This window comes from Phalacrocorax aristotelis, chromosome 2, assembly GCF_949628215.1.
Source record: "Phalacrocorax aristotelis chromosome 2, bGulAri2.1, whole genome shotgun sequence".
NCBI lineage: Eukaryota > Metazoa > Chordata > Aves > Suliformes > Phalacrocoracidae > Phalacrocorax > Phalacrocorax aristotelis.
Window position 1 is genome coordinate 70,112,038 of NC_134277.1, and position 23,754 is coordinate 70,135,791.

Here is a 23,754-nt window from a genome sequence, read left to right on the forward strand (position 1 = left end):
AAGCATCCCCGGTGGGAAACACAGCTGGGGAGTATTTCGGCTGCGATGATGTCAGCCCGCTCCTGATAGGCTTCTCCGTAAGGTGACACTTTGCTTGGTGAGACCCGTGTGCCTGGCTCCGGATTTTTAGAGCCTCAGACCCGCCTTGCTTTCTGCCAGAGGATGGCACTCCACCTCCTACAAAGGCGTTCTTCTGTGCCCAGGACTACAACACTTTGCCTGCCTTGACAGATCTGCGAATGAGACATGACACAAATGCTACCTGCTAATTTGTACCTCTTCAGCTGGTGCAGAGACCGGTGGCCTGGCTGCAGGGAGAGAAATGAGAGCAAGATGAAAATTGCAGATGGGAGATTGCTACTTCTGAAATCTCATTATTCAAGGCACCGGGGCAAATTATAGTAGCTGGTCCTGATCCAAGGACGGTTCCTCTAATCACGAAGCCTGAGATGCACCAAAATGCAGTTGAGTGGTGGGGACTAATATCACATCTTTATACTGAAAGCACCAGAGGCCCAACTTCTATTAGCTGTGCAGGTGCACGCACATACATGAACAAAAACGACACAGGGAATCTGCACGTTTGACATGAGAAAGGGGACATGTCAAATGTAGCGATTTACCATGTGTGAGCAATTGGGGAAGGATGGGCCACAGACTGCTGTGACTGTAAGAAATGTTTTGTGTAATCTGCTCCTTGGTACCGTCAGTGATTGTTTTTCTTCTCCAAACTGTCAGCCTGAAGTGTTTTACTACATGTGTCCATGTCCAGCTCCTCTTTCCCTCTCCTTTTGGTTCTCCAATGCTGAGAGTGCAGCATCAGGGTTGCAGATGCTGCAATTTGCAGCACTTAAACCACACCAAAGAGATTTGCAACAAGATTATTTAAAATTACTACCTCTAGGAAGCAAAATGCTATCCAGTATATCTGAACTGCTCCAGCCTCAACACAGCAGAATCTAAATTGCTCAGAAAATGGGCAGCATCAGGGTAACGCTTTATGATCAATATGTACTCATTCTCAACCTAAAAATACCTTTGGAAAGTTACAGGGTTTATTCCTATATTGTGAACCAACGAGAAACAAATGACAGAAGCACAGCCTGCCCAGCCACCTAGATGTTTTTTCTTTCCAAATTTCCCTTGAGTTTATGTGAGCCGTGCAGTGTTTAAACCACCTGCAACCGAAGCCTCAGTAAAACTCTGTAGTGCATTTCAGTAACTTACGTATGTGATGGAGCCATTCCCAGGCATCTCCAGGTTTTCAAGCCATGGAAATTCACTGCCTTGTGCCCTACCTATCTCTCAAGAGCAGGATTTGAGCTGAATCTAACCTAAGCTTTCTGGTGTGGAAGATAAAAAATACCTATCAAAATGCAAAATATATCCTCTCGTACTGCTTACACCATTTTATATATTATATTTTGTTCAAAAAACATGAAGATCGTGTAATTCTTCCCGTGGGTTCTCCAGCTATAAGAAAGACCCATTTTATATCCAAGAGACTACACTTATCATTGGTGTGACCCCGATGGCTCCCCTGGGACAGTGGGTAGGATGATTTTTGGACCAGAGTTGGTCTCACGGATGGATGTGAACGATGAAGAACCAACCCCGCGCAGACCCACAGCAACTGAGACGTGCTGAGGAAAGCTGCATCCATGGAACACAGCATGTGCCCCAGCCCACCCCTTGCGCCCCACCATGCGTTGCCATTACCTGTGCTCGATGCTCGCCAACCGCAAACTGTATCACGGCAATGCCTGGGCTATGGCTGTCTTCAATCCTCTCCACAGTGCTGGAGTCTATTTTCAGGTCATTGCTAATTTCTGCACTCTGTATGAAGTCTTCTGTTTTCAAGTCCTCTACTTTCTTCAGCTCCCCGTTGGCCAGCTGAATGATCGACCCCTTCATGAAGTAGGGGGGCAGTGTGGGAGGCGCGGCGGCAGGGGAAGCGATGGACTGCACCACAGGCAGGTGGATCTGTGCCTGCACCATGGTGGCCTGGTAGGCGGGCTGGGTGGTGAGGGGCTCCGCGCTGAAGTTCTCACTTTTGGGGACGGCGGTGGTGACGAACGTGTGAGGCACTGCTGCAAACTGGGGAGACGACGTGACGATCGCAGGCGCGACACCTGACGGCTCGACATCTGTGCCGCCGACCGGTATCAGCAGGGACTGGGTGCCAGGGATCACCAGGTGCTGCGGCAGGCTGCCAGGATATCCGATGGCTTGCTGCTGACCGCTCAGGTAGCCTATCACCGGTGGCTGGGTCCCGGCGTAGAAGGCTGTCGCCGGCAGCCCGACGGGGAGTTGCTCGGAGGCGCTGTGGGTGGTCTGAATGACAGTATGAGGGGACAGCGTGGCCACTGCCTTCACCCCTTCGTGGCCCAGCGCCTGCTGTGGAGACAAGGCGTAGGACCGGTGGGTTGGCTTTCCTAAGTGCAAGCTTCCCTTGTCGTTGAGGGCTGAGGGAGAGGTCTCACGGTTGGTGGCTTGCTGCACCTCCATGTCTGCCGTGGGCGTGCTGCTGTTGGGGACCACCATGACGGACGCTCGGACACCTGAGGAATCCCGCGGGCCGTACTCGGCGGGGCTCGAGTGGACCACCACGTGCCTCGTCTCGTAATGATGGGGAGCTGGTTTATTGCCTGCTTTGACTAGACCCATGTCGGCAGAGGGCGAAATGCCATACCTCCGGCTCTTCTCTATCTCACCGTTCAGTACCTCCTTGGCCTGCATCGCCTGCAACCGGCTGCTCTCGGGCTTCTTGGGGGGATCCCTGGTGATGAAGTGGCCCCCCGAGTCGGTGTACTGCACCACCACTTGGGAGGAAGGGCCGAGGGTGAGGGTGTGCGGGATCACTGTCTGATGGGGGTGCAGGGGGACCGGTATGGTTGGAGGAGAGACATTTCTGACAGTGCTCTGGGAAGAGCTGGAAATGTGGACGTACTGGTTCTGCTGGGTGGGTGGAGGAGACCCAGCGGCAATCAGTCCAGGCGTCCTGACCAGGTGCGGCTCAACTTTGTGCCCCTGCTGGCTTAAGCCGCTCATGCTGGCCAGCAAAGTGGAATAAGCCTCCAGCTGGGAGCGCTGGGATGGAGTGGTTGCAACGGCGGTGGCTGCTGCCACGGCGCCAGTCGCAGAATTGGCCGTTGGGGATATCAGCTGCGAGGGGATGAATCCGGTGTACGATCCGCTGTACTGGGGCCCGACGAACTGGAAGGTGTGCTGCAGGTGCGTGTACTGCACAGGGGAAACAGGGGTCCCTGACTGGGAGAGGGCGGGCGAGTACACCGTGGGAAGAGTGGTGGAGGCTGGAACGGACCTGGGTGCGCTTGGCGGGGAATAGTCCAGCCCTGCAGACAGCGACTTGTGCAAACCCTGCTGCAAGCCTGTCTCCACTGATGATGTCCCCCCGGGCCGGTGCCGGCCCCCCAGGCCACCCTGGCCGCCGGGTGTGCTGGGGAGCCATGCTAGGTTATCCGCACGGTGGTTTTCGTTTGGCAGGACTGGCTTCACCTCTGAAGGCAGGCTGGTGGCAGGGATTTCTCGCTTCTTAGGTGGCAGGCATTCATTGCTCCGCTCTTGGTTGGATTTCATCTTTCGCCGTCCCCCCTCCACTGTGCTTGCTTCACTGTCTGGCTGGCTCTGATTTCAGTCTGATAAACGGAAAGTCACATTTGATTTCTGCAAGGGATCCAGTGACTTCATGAGGAATCATCTCCCCGTGAGCACGGTTCTCTGATGGCTCCTCTGGATTCTGCAATGAGAGGGTAGGCAAGGGAGGGGGAAGTCACACCATCAGTACTGGGAAATGAGAACAAATGAGCAGACACCCCAAAACAGCAAGCAAGTAAAACAAAAAACTCTGGAAAAACCAAAACTGGTCAGGCATTGCTGCTTTCATGTCAAGGAGCAGTTGACAGCTGTGCTGTAAACAGTAGCGAAAATCCTGGGCACATCTGCTAATGCATCACAAACACTATTAAAACTTTATGCAGATGGAAACTCTCTGGCCATAACTTGCCACATTTAGCAGTGGTCAATTATTTCCCAAGGCTCACTTTCTCCTTCCTCTCCGAAAACACTCCATGTCTCTAAGGCGCCCAATTTACTCTCCTTCCCCTGCAACAACGATGTTGCCTTCACGCTGCTGTGCCCTAAAAAGCATGGGAGCATGGCAGGGAGCCCCGAGGAACATGCACGCACAAAATATTTATGTTAGCAACAAGCTTTTAGCGGTGCAGAGGGAAGGTGGCGGTCACTCATGAACCCTTGAACCCCAGCATCACCCACAGGGTGACTTCACACCACACTGGGCAGGACTGTGGAGGCAGCAGCTGCCCCTGTCCCCATCCCCCACCGTCCAACACCATGGCTCCTTACAGGCACATGTGCCCTTCATCTACGAGTCTGGCAACAAACCTCAGCCACGCGATCTGTTTACAACAGCAGCACAGAGCCAGAGATGGCTCTAAGCCAGGTTCTTAATGTGTGGTGTTTTTTTTTCCCCAGTGCTTTGAACTCCCTCTGCTACTGACACCTCACGCCCAGGTGCCCGGGCAGGGCTCTGTGCTGGGAGATGCCTCCCACCACACGCAGGTCAGACAGAGCCAGGCGCTGGCACCATGGCACCACCTCCCTCTCCGTCAGGATCTGATTCCCCTGTTTCTTAGTGACTGCCAGACCAGCGAGGCTCAGGTACGGCACTTGTGGCCACGGCCTTGCATCCAAACCCTGAGCAAACTCAGCCCTGGGGACACCTCGCTAGGACACCTTGGAAAAGCACATTTGGATTTCCTGATCCAAACCAGGAGCCCCCACCACTGTAAAAGCTCAAGATTTTATATTGGGCTAATTTTGCTATTTAAGCAAAACAGTTGCTTTCTGTGCTCTGCATCACTTAAGTTGGTGACTTCAGCCACCCAAAGGCAACAAAGTCAATTGTCTTCCTAACTTTCATTATTTGCTAAGCAAAATACTGTAACTAAATCACATCATGCTTTGAAAAAAAGGCAAAAGGAGCTGACAGTCTCTCCCTACCTTCCTGAAACCCGCCTTGCCTTATCCCATAATAAACTTTATGGAAGGTGAAACTCTTCCCCAGCCCCGGCTTGTCATCTGCATTTCTGGCCATTAAAAACAGATATTCAAGAATGGGTGCTGAGAAGCTGTGTACCTTGCACAACTGGCATCCCAACAAGAAAAGCATGCATTATATGAAAGAAAAATGGAAAGAGAAAGAATTAAGAGTGGATGTGAAGGAAGATGGAAACAGGATATATCCCACTTTAAAGTGAATGCTGAGCAGCAGTCATGATACTCATGGCAAGTAATATTCCTTTGGGGGATTTCTTTCCCTGCTGCCTCACTTCTAATGAACAATAAGCCTGATGTTTAGATGCATATGCAGTACTTTGAAGACACACTAGACTAAGATTAAACCTATCTTTAGAAGCACTGTTTATGTTTAGGGTCCTCCAAGCTGCTGTAAGACTGCAGGAAAAGTCCAAACCTTCTAATGGTTTGATATAATCAGTCTTAAGTTAATTATTCCATTGTTTAAATATTGATAAACAGTAATGAAACACCAACAGCCACAGAGCCAGGGGCGGGGGGTGGTGGTAAAGCACTGTTTCAAGGTGGATTCCCTGGCTTTGGGGAGAAAGAGAGGACAAAAGGACTCAGGGCCGCTTCAAAAGAGCAAGGGCCAGAGATGTCTTGAGCATGGTGCCTCAGGGGCAGCGGGACTTGCCAAGCGGTGGCTCAGCACCACTACTCTGACCTGCCCCGACCTGCCGGCACCACCGCCTCGGCGCTGCAACCATGGCAGGACGAGGGCAGCCAGGAGACAGGGTCCCCGCTATATCAGCACAGGTCTTCCTCCTCCTCCTAACAGTTGCTCAGTGTGTCTTGGCAACAGCTAAAATTATTATATTACACATGACTTACAGATTTTTATTTTTAAGTTCAACTAAAAATAAAATCGCCAAGCTCACATTTGCGCAGTCATCCTTCGTTAACTTTAGCTTACTGTAGCCTCAGCGCTGGGCAGTTGGTTTTGGCAGGTAAGTCAGCAGCTCCTGGCCAAGGTGGCTGCCTGGGGACGCCATGGGGGGACGCCCTTGACACGGGGCGCTCGTCCCGCTCCCCTTGCCATGGGGAGCTCATGCTGGGCTGGGACCGTCCTTCAATCTCTTGTGGAGGTGGATGTGAGCTGCAAACCCAGAATTTAAATACACTCCCATGGGGAAAAGCTGGGAGCAAAGGGCTGGCCCCTCTGCCTGCAACAGAGCCAGCAGCTTGTACATGGGACCAAATAGGGCCAGTCTCTTTCGCTGTGATGGTCAAACCAGACTCCCCCAAACCAGTTGTTCCAAAACATCTGGGTTCAGCTTCTCTGCATCAAAAGTATGACTATGAAGCTGTACGAAACCTGGTGAAGGTTCACTCTACAGGAACTGAAGCAAATGTTTTGTTCTGCTAAATAGCATTGAATCACTGAGTTTTGAGTAGCCTCCAAAGTCAAAGCTAACATTCTTCAAAAATACCAAATACTAAATCTTTTGGGTTTTGTGTGTGTGTGTGTAAATCTTTCACATGTCTGACTGCATCATCACTGGTGACAAAAGGGCTGCCCAAAATATCCTGGAGAGCATAGGAGGAATGAACAGCTTAGTGGAGACAAGGGATGAGACAGCGTAGAGCGGTGAAGGCTGCCCCACTTTTCCAAGCCCAAGTACTTCATGGTGAGTCTTTGAACTCTAACAGACACAGGACTGGATTTGCAGAAATGCAAATGTGCAGCATAAAACAGCCTACTTCTACTTCAAGGCTTAAAAGCAAAATGGTAACTTTTCAGCATAATTCAAGTTCCAGCAACAGCAAAGATAAGACAGGACTGATTTTGCTTGGGAAGCAATAAAAGGGAGACAACCCAAACAGTGTGTCTCAAAGGTAAGAAGTACAAGACCTGGTTAAACTGTTTTTTGCTGGCTGTCCTAGAAAGGCGAATGCCTGCCTTCTGACGTGTAGCGCATGGTTTGCTATGTGTATGCTTTTTTTTTGATACAAGTAATTTTCTGACTCTCGAGATTTCTTTTCTCTTTAACTTCAGAGCTGTCGATCACAATTTGCGAGGTATGCAAAAAAGCAGCAAACACCAGGTGATATTTTGCTCCCTCTTCGTATGCGTGTGTGTCACACAAGTGTGTGCGTGTGTGCACGCCTTTGTAATTATGGCTGGGAAGGTAAAGGGGACAAAGAGATCAGGGACAGCAGCTGGACTTTGGTATCTCTGGCAGCGAGTACACATGGAACATAGCTAAAATGTCTGGACAGCCAGTGTCCGCTGGCAGCCTGCCCACACTCAAATTCCTGGAAAGGCTTAAGGCAGAAAAATAATCACTTGGAGGAGTCACCATCTGGGCTCGCTCTGGTCCCAAAGGGATTGCTCACTGGAGCTCAGGATGTGCATTTTTTTCATGCAAGACTCCATCGTCTCTCTGCAAGGCACTTTAAACCTCCCTATGTCTCCCAAAACAGTATTTTTCTATTTACTTCATCTAATAAATTTAAAACTCATGAGAGGATACTGGCTTATAGCTTGAGGGGCTGACCTCCTTTATTTATCCGGATTTCACTGCAGCAAAGTTAAAAGCAGCAACACAAGCTTCTGTCCACACCATAATCGTATGCTGTCTCCCACCACCCAGGACTGAGTCTTGGGGTGCAGAGAAGTTGGCTGGATTCACAAATCACTGCAGCACCTGGCTATACAAATAGTAGGACTTTCACTGCTTTCAGAAATCAGGGACTTTTTGCACTCCCATGATGTAGCTAACGTCATTTTTAGCCTCTAAAACACCTTCAAAAACCTGGTCCCTCATCCTCCCTAGTGCCTCTCTGAAGCTGCTAACAAACTCACACCGACATTTGCCACCAGGAGCAAGAGCTGGGACCACCCACTCGTTCGCCTTACTGCATGGAGCAGCCACCCAAGGGGGGCAGTCCTCAGCCTCCAACCTAAGGGATACTAAATTCAAATCAGTTGCTTATTGTCAAAAGGCTCCTTTCATCCCAAACCCTAATAAGACACAGATTATTATGACTTTTTAACTTTCACCTTCTGGCTCCATGTATGACCAGTAATTTCTCACATTTATCCGTGCAATAAAAAAACCGTGTCTCTCCTCTGTCAGACACCGGTGCCCTGCCTGGCAAGTAGACATCAATGCAATATTCAAAGAGTACACCAAAAAAAAAAATCCTTTGAATCGAGCCTGACACACAGCTCTTTATGTCTGGGATGTTACTGGGCAGAAGCAGCAGCACAGTCGGATGCTCATGCCTCCAACTGCCTGCCCATCCCATCATGATAGGATGAGCAGGTAATTTCAGCAGCGCTGGAAATCAGTGGGAAGGGAGGGCACTTCATCCCACCTCTCCCCTCCCCTCCGAGGAGGCTGGCATCTTCCAGGATCAGATTCAGAGAGATTAAAAGACAGACACATTGCAGAGGGCTCCACAGCTGCATTCTGGCTCTCAGATCTATACGCCAGCTTCCCCCCCACCCTGCTCTACACCCTGCCCGCTGCTAGCTACATATTCATGGTTGTAACTGCTACAGATTTCACTAGCCTTGCCATGTGCAGCCCAGCGCATGCCAACAATAGCTATAGGAGTTTATTGTCCAATCCAACCAATTTCACAGTACTCTGGCAGATTTCCCAGAAGGGCCAACTGCAGAGCAGAGATCCATTAATAAGAAACATGAAAACCTCTAATAAAATTTGAAATTCTCCTCCCAAAACTAAAGGATTCCTGATCAACACTGCATCTGCAAGACAGATAGTCCACTGCAGTGTTAGCTCTTATTATAATTCTAGGAATCTGCCACAGCAAATTGCGACAGGTTTCTGCAGGGCGAGCAGCTATTCTGCACGTCCCTCCTCTCCCCAGTCAGATCAGCCTGCCTCCATGCAATATAAAAACGCAAGTGATATGAGCAAACCTCTGCGAGCGCATCGCTGGATGCCAGATGCCCAGTGCCCATCAAACGTTATGATGCAAGTATATAGGTACCATGTGTTGGGAGAGAAAGATTTAGGAGGAAAAAACTGTAAGACACACTCCTGAAAGTACAGCTAGATGATGCAGTTCCAGGACAGCTATTTACTTGATGACATTCATGAATGCAGGGGATACAAAGAGATTATCAGAAAGCAACTCCTCTGGTTAACTATCTATTTCTGCTACTTAGCTGCCGAATTTTGAGGATAAGGGGAGACCTGCGTGCTCTAAGCAGGGCACGTGCCTCCTGTAGTCCTGTTTTACTACAGTTACACTATGGTTAGGTACACATAGTTATTTTGCGTGGTGGGTGCTGTTGAGCTCCACAGGAATACTATGCTAGTACTAGCTTACGCTTCAGCTAGGCTAACTGCTGAAGTAATGACATTTGAATTAACTTCCAGAAGTTTGCAGGTTTCTGCCATAATTTCATCTGGGTGCCATCACCTGGTTCTGCAACAGGAAAGATGCCCATATTTCCAGCATCTGTAAAAGTTATGCCATGCTCTGGATGTGCAGCCTACCTTTCTGTGCACATGTATAGCGATGCAGTTACATGTAAGCCTTGTAGGATTGCGAGCATCATGGGTGAGCTGAGTAGATTTACAGCTGCCTACTATTTGTTCCATGTTTTTTTACAAAAAAAGTTATTAGCAAAGGTGACCTCTTCTCTTCCAGCATGCTTTTCAGAGAAGTGGTACCACAGAGCGCAGCACAAGATGCCAGGCAGGCTGGAAGCATTTGCTCCGAGAGCCTCAAGCAGGGCTGCTGTCGGAGGGCTGGGTGCGTTGGTCATCCTGCTGCCCTCCCAGCCCACCCCACAGGCTGCTCTGCAGCACAGAAATCCCCTGCCTCACAGTGCCAAACCTGGACACCCAAATATCATGAGTCAGGCCCTGCTTCTTGCCCCTGAAAACACATGATACTGGTTTACAGATATATTTCTTAAAGTGGTAATGGTGGAGGTTATTTGCCTTTTTATTATTTTTTCTTTTAACTTGCCCTTCTGCTGCGTGAGACCTTTCAGGCTCGAGGTCTCTAGCTTTCCCCTGCAACCCACAAGACGAGAAGCATACTATTTTTGGTAAAAGCAGAATTTCCCATCTCATCATTTGACACCAAGAACTGGAGTTTTGTGAAACAGTGTCAGATTATCTAGAGACCAGTGATAAAAATGCAAGAGCTGACAATGCTGATTACAGTGAAATTTCTTTGAGGGTGAAGTGCTGTACTCCAGAGCCCTCTGCCTCTACGGAGGAAGGGGAAGAAGGATTTCACTGCTAAGTAAGGGCCTGAGCCCTGGGGCAAAGCCATGTGAGTGTGCACAACTTGATGCACCCACCGCTTTTTCTCTCAGCTGCACAGCAGAAAGTGCACTTCAGCTGACCCTACAAGCAGCACCTCTATCTGCAGCCATGAAGGAAAGACCTGGGGCTGCTTGGGCCTGGGGCTTCAGCTCAGGCCAACTGCAAAGTGTATGGTCCTGCAGGCAGACCTGATCCAGGAGTGATGCTGGAGCACGTTCCAGCAGCACAGTTTTACCACCACGCCGTGCTGAAGCCTTTAAGACCTGACAGAATTCTGCCAAACCCCTCTGAAGCCCTGCTCCTGAAGCCTCAGAGGCAGCTTTGCCAGGATGCAAAGCTCAAGATGCTCGGGAAAGCAGTGCCCCCCTTCACACACCCAGTGCCTTCGGTGGCAGCGGGGAAGCCGTGGAGCAAACACACATATTTTAAAGTGCTCTTTCAACGCCACTGACGGCAGGACGGAAATGTGGATCCCACCTATGCTGCTCCTCAAGGGGCCAGACGCAGTGCCGAACCTTTTATCTCCTGCACCACACCGACTGCTGCCAGCGCAAAACGGTGGGTTTACAGGACCAGCTTTTCTGATATTGCACAGTGACATCCTTTACTCTTGCACCCATTCCCTAGAGGCAATTCTGCAGCTTAAATGAGTGAATAGAATTCATCTATAAAAAAGTATAACACCGAAATGACTTTGTTGATGTTTTCCATTTATCTAGAATGTGCCCAGCTACAATGGGAGCTGCCTACACAATTTTCCATTGAAAATTTCACGAGTGACTATAAACGTAGCTACACCCACTCGCCGCTCTTTTTAACTTGTGACAGAAACTGTCATGCCTGTATGAACACATTTGCACCGCAGAGATGTCACACAGGTCTCCTTCCATGTGTCTGCAAACGCTCGCTAACGTTCTCCTTCGGCAACACAAATTAGAGAGACACCTGGCTTCAATGCCAGGAAAGATGAATAAGACCCCCATGAAAAATTACAGAAACCGGGGGTGTTTCACCCCTTTGAAGATCCAGCCAGTAACACCAGCAAGCAGCAGCCAACTTGGAGCAGCCATTTTACAGATAAGCCCAGGCGCTCATGGGGAGGAATGTACCTTTAAGCCTGCCTGATAAGGGGACAGTATGAGAGCATGGCTTTAGGGGCAGATCTGGAAAGGTCAGCTGCATGCTTGATGCCTTTCCTTGGAAGTCATCCCTGCAGACTGCTTCTCTAGTAGATTCCACGTGCTAGCAAATAAGACTAGAATTAGCCCATCTCTAACGTGCAAAACGTGAATTGATGTTAAATTCCCCTTGAAATGGATTCCAACACCTCCCTTTCTCTCAGGCTTCATTCAGCAAAGCTTTAACTTGAAGCAATTTTGCAAGAGTCCTTGCTCATAGCTCCAGCACACGCTCAGTGCCTTGCTGAATGACCATCACCACTGACGAAACCAAAATGCCAGCAGCTCACCCCGGCCTTGAGGCATGCAGCATGCTCCCCCAGCGCTGCAGAAGGCTGAGAGCGAGTTCAACACCCCACCCCAGCCACCTCTCCGGTCTCTCTTTCTCTAATTCATTTTTTTTCCCTCTTCATTCAGGGTCAGCTACGTTTGGGTGTGCCCTGCAGCACTGCCCACCCATCCTGCACAGGCCCTCAAACTGACAATCTCAACACAGGCAACCTCGTAGGAGTCAGCACACGTATGAATGCACGTATGAAAAGACCAACTCTTCTGCACCTCCTCTCCCCATAAAATGCCTGTCCTGGCCCCGCAGCCCACAAAAACAAGTAACTAGTTACTCCTCCTGACTCAGCTTTTTAGGGACCCTCTCTGCTGCTCCATGGGGAGCGCAGCAGGCAGATAAACGGGCATGGAGAGCCAAACCCATCACCGGTGTCACTTGAATGAGGCCAGTGCAGTGAGGGTGAGATTGCCCCGACTGTCCTATCTGACAAGGCAACACAGAAAACATTTAAAAGAAATAGAAATAATGCAGGTTTATAACAACATAGCAGGCTTCGCAGTCACAGGCTCCAGTTGCAATTAAAAAACCCACCCGTTCCAACTAAGAATGCAAATCATCCGAGTTGCTCTCAAGCAGGGAACGTTGACAAATGAAGGCGGTGTGCTAACAGGCAGTGCCAGTACTCTTAATTTAAGTATGTGAGAAACAAAGGTATGTACCATCCAGGACTGCCAGAAAGAACTCGCTTTAAACAGCAATCAGAAAGGACTGGAAGGGTTTAAAAATTACTTTTCTTAAAAAAAACAGAAGAAAACCTTTTGATCCCCTTCTCCCAGCCAACTGAAGAAGGAATGAGAAAATAAAAATCACACAGCTCCTATAAAGATTATTTATATAGGAGTTTTGAACTCAAGAACTAAAAAAATTTCTCCTTTGGATATGTAGGTCCAGTGAATCACAGCTTGGAAATCCGAATGGATCTTTTGTAAAAGCCACTGAGCCACGAACATGCTTTCTCACCGCTGCAACCACTTTTGTGAAAGCATCTTACCCATCTGCCACTGGAAATCCACAGCGCAGAGACAAGTGACTCCCCGACACCAGTGAAATGGACAAAAGGATGACTAGCTACCTGCAGCTGGTTTCAATCGGAAAGCCGAGTAATTATTGCAGCCCTCTCCTGTGGCTCATATGGAGCACAGCATGGAGCTGTAAAGCGTTATGCAAGTCTAATATGCTGCCAGATCTCTTAGAGCAGGCAGCAGCCAAGTTGCTCCCTCCCACCATTGGCTCAGCTTCATTAACTTAATCAGGTATTCATTCATTCATTCATTCATTCACTCATTCAAAAAAAAAAATTACACTAAACCTGGCAAATAGCCAGTGCCATGCATGCAAAGAACATGTCCACATCAGCCACCGGGGGCTGGAAGAAAAAGGGTAATCTAACATCATTCCTGCTCTGAGAAGGGCATTAGTTTTTCACACAGCCGGGTGTACACGCACCTTTGCAACAACCTCCCCAAAAGCACGGAGGGCTCGGGAGCTGCAGTGGCGGCGGATGCCAGCTATGGAGACTGTGGAATTGAGAGCAACCCTTGTAAGTCAGTGCAACCAGCAAGCAGCAGAGTACTTCCCCAGAGCAACAGACTAATTAATTAGTTTTATTATTTAGGGGGAAAAAAGGAATTGTGGCAGGACCAACTCAACTTGTGTTGTTGCAAGGCCCCTACCCTTTCTTTGCACATACCACATATGTTGCACAGCTTAATCCGGACAAAAAGAGAAGAAGGGAAGGGAAGGGAAGGGAAGGGAAGGGAAGGGAAGGGAAGGGAAGGGAAGGGAAGGGAAGGGAAGGGAAGGGAAGGGAAGGGAAGGGAAGGGAAGGGAAGGGAAGGGAAGGGAAGGGAAGAATAGGGGAAGCATCACACAACCAGTGTTAGGAGCAATTGGTAATGGAAATCTCTGTTTGACCCCTGTATCTGTCAACAGAAGACTTCCTACAGGCATGTACCATTCAAGCATCAAATAACAAATCCCTTGCTCTTGCATTTGTTTTTCTTAGTCTTTACATGTAAGTTTGCAAAGAACGTTATTTATTCCCTCTAGCTGTCATCAGAATGACTTTCACTGCATTTTTTTCCCCAGCAAGCTACAAGAGAGCTGCTTTATGACTATTCCAAAAAGCAGGCCTTGAAAGCCAGCTCTGTTTACTGTGAAGAGTTTCACGCAGTGAGCCAGGCTGGGCATTAAGGACAGGGGAGAGGTGTTACATTTCCCAAAGCGGAAGCTGAGCACCAGTGTGAAAGCAGTCGGCATCTCTCCCTCTTATCTCATTCTGCCCTGTGCGAAAAAATACTGGATGGCAGGTCACTCTGAGCAAGTCCATAATAGCAACATAGAAATACAAAGCACTGCAATTATTTCAAAATAGTGTTTTTGGTTATAGAATGAAAACCATACACCCCAGAGTAAACCCTCAGCCACAGACCTGGCCAACAGGCCCCAAGAGCATCCACACTGCCCATCTTCATCCAGTGATGCAGATCAGACCTCACAACCCTCCATCTTCTGTTATCATGGAGAGCACAAGTCTTCCCTGAAGGAACATCAACTGCCTCTTCTCTAGGTAGCTTCCAAGTCACTATTTCTCTTCACATAAAAAAACCAAATCCAGATATTCTATGGCCACTGCCACAAACCACGATACAAATGACAGATCAGACAAAGAGTTTCAAAAAGGGGTATTAATGTAAAGCCAACATTTAGCTAAAGGTCTGCAGTTCAGATGCACTTAGCAAAAGCATGTAAAAGACTCCAAACCAACACCTGTTGCTGTGCCCCTAACTCCTCCTCTGACTGTACTGCAGAAGCCCATGGTTAACTCCTGGATCCTTTCTTGAATTTCTCTGTAAGCGGATGTACTGAAGAGCACCTAAGTACCTAGCAGACAAGAAAACACACAGTTTCTGGGGAACCAGCTGTTTGTAAGTGTAAGGGCTACAAGTGAACATTACGTACTGCAGCTCATCCATGAGTGAACAGTGAAGTATGGCTGATTATTGCTTCTTTTACTGCTACATGACAGCACATAGGATTTGCTGACTAGAAAACAAAAATCACTCAAGATACTTTTCCTGCATTAACAGAACTAAAAAAGAGAAAGATGAAAAGGTGTCTGAAGGCGACACATTTCTTAGTCCTTGGCTTCTGCACTCCAAAGTGTGTAGGATATCAGCCAGGCAGCCTCAAAGTACTCTACACTAAAGTCAGCCTCCTCCACCAGAAGTTCAATCTTGAGCTAAGAGCCTTTGAATTATCCAAGCACTTAAGCACTGAAGCTCTTTCATTAACTTCATCCTCATCTCTAACCCTTCTCTAAATGGGGCCTGAAGCTTGGAGGTTCCTCATCTTCTCTTCACTTCACCTCTCCTCTCTTGTGTCCCTGACATCACTACTTCATACAAGACAATGCGAATTCTTCCTCCTCTGCCCATGCCACCAGCCTTAGTTTCCTCTCTCCTGCTTATATAGCTGCTCAAGACTTCTTTGCAGCAGCAACCTCCTTTCCTTGCATCAACAAACCACCATGGATTTCATCTTCTGAGCCTCTCCTCCACACCTGGGAGCACCCAGCGAGGTGTGATTTCTGACAAAAGAAGTAGCTACATGAGTTTTAAAGCAGGCCATCAGAAGGACGGGAACAAAACAGAGCAAGAGAAGAAAATCAGCCCGGGAACACTCTGAGTATTTTATCCTGAACAATCTGAACTTGGGCAGAGGTTCTAGTTTGGTCTAGATAAATAAAACAGATGTGGTTTGAGCAATTCTGGTTCTTTAGATGAATCATTTCGCTTCTCCTTCTGAAAGAACCATTAGAAGAATGTGGGGTTTCATGATTCAAGGTAGGAGAACGAGAAGGCAATATTTCAGCACTGTGAAATGAAGCTTGCTGTCTAACTGCACTGCCAGCTCAGAGTTCACTTCTCACAAGTGTCAAGTATATTTTCCCTTCTGTATCTCTGCAAGCCCCAGTTATGTCTGTTGTCATCACTCATGGGATTTACCTAATCCCTGAAACAGCAGAAGAAAATAATCTTTTTTTTGCTGGAGAAACAGAATCATTTCTCGAGCACACACTCAAAAATTCAAATTGTACATATAATTTATTGTACCTTCATTCATCCACCTGGTGTTGACAGTATAAATACAAATGATGCCTATAACAAAAGGCTGAACTGCAGTCCAGTGTATCCAGTGGTATATCTTAGAGATTTCCACTTGCTTTTGCTGTTTTCTGTTCACATTCCTCACACTTCAGCATACTCAGGCAGCTGCCTGCTTATACAAACACAGCCTGAAACCGAAGTGTCAATTCCTTTAGCTTTGGCTTTAGCTGTATCCACTGGTCTGAACTATAATGTGGGGCGGAGGCTATCAGAAGCTACGGGTTCATTTAAAATCTATTATCTCATGATTCAGCTACACAGGGAGACTTTACAACTTTCTAAGCAGAGAAATTCACCTTTCTGGAGTTTTATTTTTAACACTAGTGGACTGCAATGTTGACCTTTTAAATTCATTATATCACATTATACATGGCAGGTACAACTTGCTGTACAGCTCCTTTCATACAGAAATACCTAACAGTGTAGTTCTAGATTTTATTGGCACTCATTGGACCCACACCAGTAAATCCGGCTCGTAACTGTGCCTCCTCTACTGACAAAGCTCTCCTACCAGCTAGGGCAGCCTTTTGCACAGCACCCAGAGACACTCCGTTAGCCCTTTCGTAGCGACAGACATGTCTCACTGCAGTTTGCCAATGCGTTTCAGTGGGTACTACTGAGAGGGCTTTGAAGTGCTCCCTCCAGACTGGGGCTAAGGCAAGAGCTAGTGTGAAAGCTTGCTCTATAACCAACGATACCTCGCTATTGACAGGATTTCAGTTTCCGTGTCAGCTAAGGACCTTTCAGAAGCACTCTAACTAAATTAGGGGAAGGTAAAGAGATTCAGCTGGGGGTCTGAGTGCTCAAAAGCTTTGTGCGCTCCTCTTCAAACCAGCATTTAAGTGCTGTTAAGTGAGAGAAGAAAATAGTTAAAATAAGCCCAGATCCTCCCATTGCAAAGCTGAACACAACGGGGAGACCGTCTTGGGAGAAGAAAGCTCTCAGAGGAGTCCCTTGCAAAACCTGCCTCATCTCACCAAGACGTCTACTACAACCAGGACAAATCACTGACAGTTGGTCAAGTCTGCTTGCAGAGGCACCCTGTGACTAATACGTGACCTTCAGAAGTGATAGCTATGTGAGAGGCGTGATGTATCCCACTGCCCCGCAGCCTCCCTTGTGGCCACAGAGATTAGTATCATAGAACCATAGAATCATTTAGGTTGGAAAAGATCTCTCAGATCATCAAGTCCAGCCATAAACCTAACACTGCCAAATCCACCACTGAACCATGTCCCTAAGCATCACATCAACACATCTTTTAAAGACCTCCAGAGATGGTGACTCAAACACTTCCCTGGGCATTCTGTTCCAATGCTTGACAACCCTTTTGGTGAAGAAATCTTTCCTAATATCCAATATAAAGCTCCCCTGACACAGCTTGAGGCCATTTCCTCTCATCATATCTCTAGTTACTTGGGAGAAGAGACCAACACCCACTTCACTACAACCTCCTTTCAGATAGTTGTAGAGAGCGATAAGGTCTCCCCTCAGCCTCCTCCTCTCCAGACTAAACAACTCAAGTTCCCTCAGCCGCTCCTCATAAGACCTGCTCTCCAGACCCTTCACCAGCTTTGCTGCCCTTCTCTGGACACACTCCGTGTCTTTCCTGTACTGAGGGGCCCAAAACTGAACACAGTACTCGAGATGCGGCCTCACCAGTGCCGAGTACAGGGGCATGATCACTTTTCTGCTCCTGCTGGCCTCACTATTCCTGACACAAGCCAGGATGCTGTTGGCCTTGGCCACCTGGGCACACTGCTGGCTCCTGTTCAGCCAGCTGTCAAACAGCTCCCCAAGGTCCTTTTCTGCTGGGCAGCTTTCCAGCTACTCCTCCCCAGGGCTGTAGTGTTGCATGGGGTTGTTGTGACCCAAATGCAGGACTCGGCACTTGGCCTTGTTGAACCTCATACAATTCACCTTGGCCCATTGATCCAGCCTGTGCAGATCCCTCTGCAGAGCCTTCCTACCCTCAAGCAGATCGACACTACCGCCCCATTTGGTGTTTTCTGCAAACTTACTGAGGGTGCATCAGTCCCCTCATCCAGATCATTGATAAAGATATTCAACAAGACTGTCTCAGACACTGAACCCTGGGGAACACAGCTTGTGACCAGCTGCCAACTAGACTTAACTCTGTTCACCACAACTCTTTGGGCCCAGCCATCCAGCCTGTTTTTTACCCAGCAAAGAGTATACCCATCCAAGCCATGAGCAGCCAGTTTCTCCAGGAGAATGCTGTGGGAAATGGTGTTAAAGGCTTTACTGAAGTCCAGGTAAAAACAACAGCCACAGCCTTTCCCTCATCCACTAAGCAGGTCACCTTGTCATAGAAGGAGATCAGGTTAGTCAAGCAGGACCTGCCTTTCCTAAACCCATGCTGGCTGGGTCTGATCACCTGATTGTCCTGTACGTGCCACATGATGACACTCAAGATGATCTGCTCCATAACTTTCCCCGGCACCAAGATCAGACTGGCAGCCCTATAGTTCCCTGGATCCTCCTTCTGGCCCTTCTTGTACACAGGCATCACATTTGATAACTTCCAGTCAACTGGGACCTCCCTGGTTAGCCTGAACTGCTGATAAAAGATTGAAAGTGGCTTGGTGAGCACTTCCACCAGCTCCCTCAGTACCCTTGGGTGGATCCTATCCAGCCCCATAGGCTTGTGTGTGTGTCTAGGTGGTGTAGCAGGTCACTAACCATTTCCTCTTGGATTGTGGGCGTTCCATTTGGCTCCCTGCCCCTGTCTTCCAGCTCAGGGGGCTGGGTACCCCGAGAACAACTGGTCTTACTATTAAATACTGAGGCAAAGAAGACATTAAGTACGCCAGCCTTTTCCCCATCCTTTGTCACTATGTTTCCCCCTGCATCCAATAAGGGATGGAGGTTCACCTGAGTCCTCCTTTTGTTGCTAATTACCCACCACTGCCATTCCTATGGCAAAAAGGAAAAGGTATTCCCACCCCCCCAGTCTTATTCACAATCATTTAGTCCTGGACTAAGTGATTCTCCAGCATCTGATCTGTTTGTCACTCACTCTCTCTGCCTACTCTGATTTTTTCTTCTGAATGCATAATGATTTTACATCTGTTATTCTGGTTTGGTTTCTTATTCATATATAGTTTTTGACTTTCAACTCCTCATGATAGATATGGAACATAATGCTGTTTCTTCTGCCTTTTGTTCTTGTGTTTATGAAGGAATGTTACATTTTCTTAGAAATATGAAATAACTACTGCAATGCACATCATCTCTTTGGTACAACAGACATATTAGGAAAAATACAGAATAAGCATATGATCATACAACCAGGATGACCAAAAGCAACATCATTGGTCACAACTTATTCAACTCCTGAGGAGGAAAACTTTTGTTAATACTATACTGTGAGGCTAGTGAAACTAAAACCAAAAATAAGCTACACAGTTACTGTTGCCCTTGGGTCAAAATTAAGTAAGAACTAATGGTTTTTAATAGAAGTGACAGGATTTTTTCAAGGAAAATTTGCATTAGGAAATGCTTGTTTTCGAACGAAATCTGACGTAGGGAAAAATGTTTGAATACGTTTACGTCTCAGTAAAACTGTTGGATTTTCTTGCAGATATTTTCCCAGTAATATTTAAAAAAAAATCCATTTGCTGAGCCCAAAACAAAGGTTTGTTTTAAATATTTGATGAAAGCGTAATTAAAAAATGCTGCAACTGCATGAGAAATTGGTTTGAAACGACACTACCATCTAGCTAGAATACAGAGCTATAGTCTTTGTTGTACAGTTTTAGAAAACATTTTTATTTATTATCTGATTTTCACTGTATCTCAGGTTTTTTTCAAGTTTTCCTCCCATTACAGCATGAGACTTTTTTTTGAGATCTTGGAAATTGTCATGGGCAGAAATATAATTTCCTTCTAGCTCTGATTTCTAATTAGATTTAAATCTTTTCTAGCTGGGGCAAGACCTACCCAAGCATTTTGAAACATTGCCAGGTTGATTATCCATGTATATGAAAATCCACATCCTTGCTTTTGGCTGGCAAAAACCCTGAGCTGCACTGGAAAAAGTCTTTCTTCTTCTGTGACGGCATTATTCAACTCCCCCCCAGGGGTCTAATTCTGCCTGCAAAATCTTTCCTTTTGGTTCAGATTGCTGCCAAAACAGCACAGTATCTTCTCTGATGTACAGCTGGGTTGAGATGACGCTTATCGTGCTGGTTTAATGAGAGGGAAAAGGAGGAAGAGAAGGAGGGAGCTGTGGGCCTGCCTGGTGAATTGGGGTTGAAGGAGCTGCAGCATCTCGGCAGAAGCCATAGTGCCAGTCCAACCCATTCAGTGGGGAAGGAGGGAAAGAAAACACATATCCTATATACATGTTCCCTGAGCTCTTGCTGAAAGTCGCTGGCCTGGCTAACAGAAGTGGCACCACGAAATTTCTTGGCTGTCAGGGTGAGGCTACATTGGCTTTTTGGTGTTTAGAAAACCGCGTTAGAGTAAGATCTTTCAGTGGTCCAGACTGCATTTCTCACATGGACTGCATTGCTACAGCTTTATCAGCAAAACCTTGTACAATTTCAATTCACTACTAGGCTGCTGGCAAGGATGGGAATATGCTCGTTACACCTATCCACTCGAAGTGTTGGAAGACTTTAAAAAATGATAGCATATGATTTTGACAGCTCTGCCCCGTCACACCACTCAGCACAATTCTGCTGAAGCCACTCTAGTGAGGAGCTATGATGGTGGGGGTAACGTAACTAGTGACTTATCTGTATCACCTAGGTCACGATCTTGCCCACGACCCCCACTGAGGCCCACCGTAGCTGCTACTCAAAGTGTACGACGTGTGAGATTGATTCCAAGGGGAGCAGAGTGCCCTGAAAACACTAAGCTGCAGCACAGCTGCACTGCACACCAGCACATAACGGTTCTTCCACGCAGTTGCACTAGCTACATCCATCAAATTCCCATATATGTCACAGATAAACTACAAGCTGACAGAAAACGAACAAAAAAACACCTGCGTACCACCTACTGCACAGACCCAACGCTCCAATTAGACTAGGTGCCTCCTTGCACAGCTTACTTCGTTTACAGAAACATTTCCAGTGGAAGATGCAGACAAATCAGCCCTGGGATCACCAGCAGCAGCTGCTGCTTTCTGCACACAGAGTGTTGAGCAAATCAACAGCGATGAGCTCCTGCTCACATCAAAATCTGAAAGATGTGGATGACAACTCTGGTTAATTAAAAGACACAGGATCAGACTAGAGGAAAACTGTCACTCAGCAGCTTAGACTCAAAATCTAGCTGATCTGACAAGAAATAGCAGCTTTCCCAATTTTCAGTCTGTGGTCAAGTACTGTTTCTACAATTCTGGTCTAAAAGAATTCCCCCCCCTTCTTTTCTGAACTACTGGTTTAGCATTTTTTTCTTTATTCTCCTCATTTTAGCATTTCTGTCATTCTTGCTTGCTTTTAAATGTTAGTTTCTGTCCTTGCTTCAATATCAGTTAAAATGCCACTAACAGCATAAGACTGAGTCAGAACTGAGACTGCGCACTCACTCATTTCTGACTATAGGAAAAAATTACTAAAAGCTAGAAAAAGTACTGTGGATTACAGTGGATTACCCTCTCACTGATGCCCAGAACAGCAGAATTTCACTAGTACAGTCTTTCATTAAAATGTGTACAATTGCTATGAAGTGTTTATTGTGTCACTCCCTATAAAAGAGTTTTGCTCTGTCCTGTCTGTTCCCACTCCCCAACTTTAAGCCTACGGAAAACACACTGAGAAGTTGGCAGGCTCATATGGGCATTAATTTGTATCTTCAACATGTTCTTAAGGTTGACTGTTTTTGCATCACTCCCATTTTAACCACATAAACCAGTGGTAGAAGAGCCTTCCTGAGAGGGCTTTCTTGTACCCTTGCAAGCGAGGGTTATTTGGTTCCCGTTCATTGCAGAGAATCCATACTTCATAGGCAAGTGAGTACAAAATTTCTGAAAAATCTCAAGTTGCTGATCTCAAACAGGGATTAAACAACATTAAATACGCATGTGATTTGCCATTTGTTTTGGATTTAATGGCATTTAAGTATAATCTTTAAAAAAGAAGAGCTGATGCAAGACAACCTCTCCTTTTTCTTTAGTTCCTACCTGCAAAGAGTGGCCTGGAAGACATTGAATGCAGAGGAGCTAACACAACAAGGATGATTATGGTCAGATAATAAAACTAATAAAACACTTGTTGAGAGTTACAACCTAAAGTCTTGCTTCTTTACAGCTAGAAGTTGTTTATTGCAATGGGAACAAGACCAGGCCTTCCTTATACCAGGAATTTATTAGTAAGCCAAATCACAGCGGTAGCACACAAGCAACGTGCCTATGAAAACAGCTATAACAGCAAATCAGACTTTTAGAGATTTCCCTTGTAAAACAATACGTCAAAGACTTCAGTAAGCACACACCTAATTTTGCCTCCACAACACCTCTAAAACCTCAAGTCTAAAATTATTTGGGTATATTATTCTATCAGTTCTTTCCATGCTTATTCAAAAGGACAACTTGAGCCAGTCTCTAAATCAAACCTGTGCCCTCCCTGTAGAGCAGTCTCTCTCTTCATAGAAGCTCCACCCATGCCAAGCAATGCTGTGCGACACCAAGCCTCTACGGGCCACATATGCCCTTCCAAATACCCTTCACATGAGGGTAACTGAGAGCCTTGCAGTAAGATCAGAACTGGAATGGGCTGAAAGCAATTCAGTGACCAGAAACAAATTCCCTCCACAAGCATAGGCTATATTCATGCAGTGGCCGCACTTGCGAAACAGAGAAGACAAAGTCTGTTCTTCGGCATCAGAAGGGAGAAAGCCAGTGATGAGCAACAGTCTTTAAAAATCACAGTTTGGCAGTTGCAGGAGATTATCTAATTACGATCATATTTATATGGCTTTAATAATTCTCTGTTATCATCAAGCTGCCAGCACTAAAAGAAAATGGGAAATTGGCGCTGATACCTAATGGGAAGGAGAGGCTCTGCCCTCTGGGTCCTTGATTTGGAGCCAGCTCAGGTTGGAAATGAAAGTCATTCCTGCTGGGCAGCCTCTCTGAAGTGAGCTGGTGCTGTCAGGCTCGGTCCAGCTCCATGTTCAGATGACAAAAATCACCACCACAGCAATGGGTTGTGCTGGAGGAGGGAATTGAAAATGCTTTGTCTCTAGCTTTTTGTTAGCATACAAATAGATCTTAGCCTGGAACCAGGGTACCTATACAGGGTTATTTACTCCAAAGCAAATCTCACCAATGGTGACTGCATGAAACTTGCATGCACTTTATACTGGTGTAAAACTAGAATGACTTGCCTTAGAATAATAGGGGTGGGTTTACCACTGTGCAACCCCACTGCTTTGGCGTGGAGCAGCAAACCTAGACACCACCAGGACTGCCAAGCCTTTACTAACACTGATGGCTGAATGTGCATCTCAGCATTATTATTGCTTTCATTCTTAAAACACCTGAGCAATGCTCAGCTTCAAGGTGCATCCTGGGTCAGGCTGAATCTGGAAAACTTGCACTGGCAGAAAAGTTTGTAGTGGGTCCGTGTTGCCCAGTAGGTCACCTTAAATCCTGCTAAATGAACAGTTAAACCTGGTTGAGTTAATGCAGGCATAGGTTGATGAAGAGC

The 23,754-nt window shown here is 47.0% G+C and overlaps 1 protein-coding gene across 12 annotated transcripts in view; it reads right to left on the minus strand.

Annotated features, from left to right (window-relative positions):
- ATXN1 (ataxin 1) overlaps positions 1–23,754 on the minus strand; it is a 230,610-nt gene that overhangs the window by 14,586 nt on the left and 192,270 nt on the right. For all 12 annotated transcript variants that reach the window (XM_075083973.1, XM_075083982.1, XM_075083979.1 and 9 more), the window contains one exon: positions 1,720–3,760. In XM_075083973.1, coding sequence (XP_074940074.1) covers positions 1,720–3,600 — 1,881 coding nt within the window. In that variant the 5' untranslated portion in view covers positions 3,601–3,760. The remainder of the gene's footprint in view (positions 1–1,719; positions 3,761–23,754) is intronic.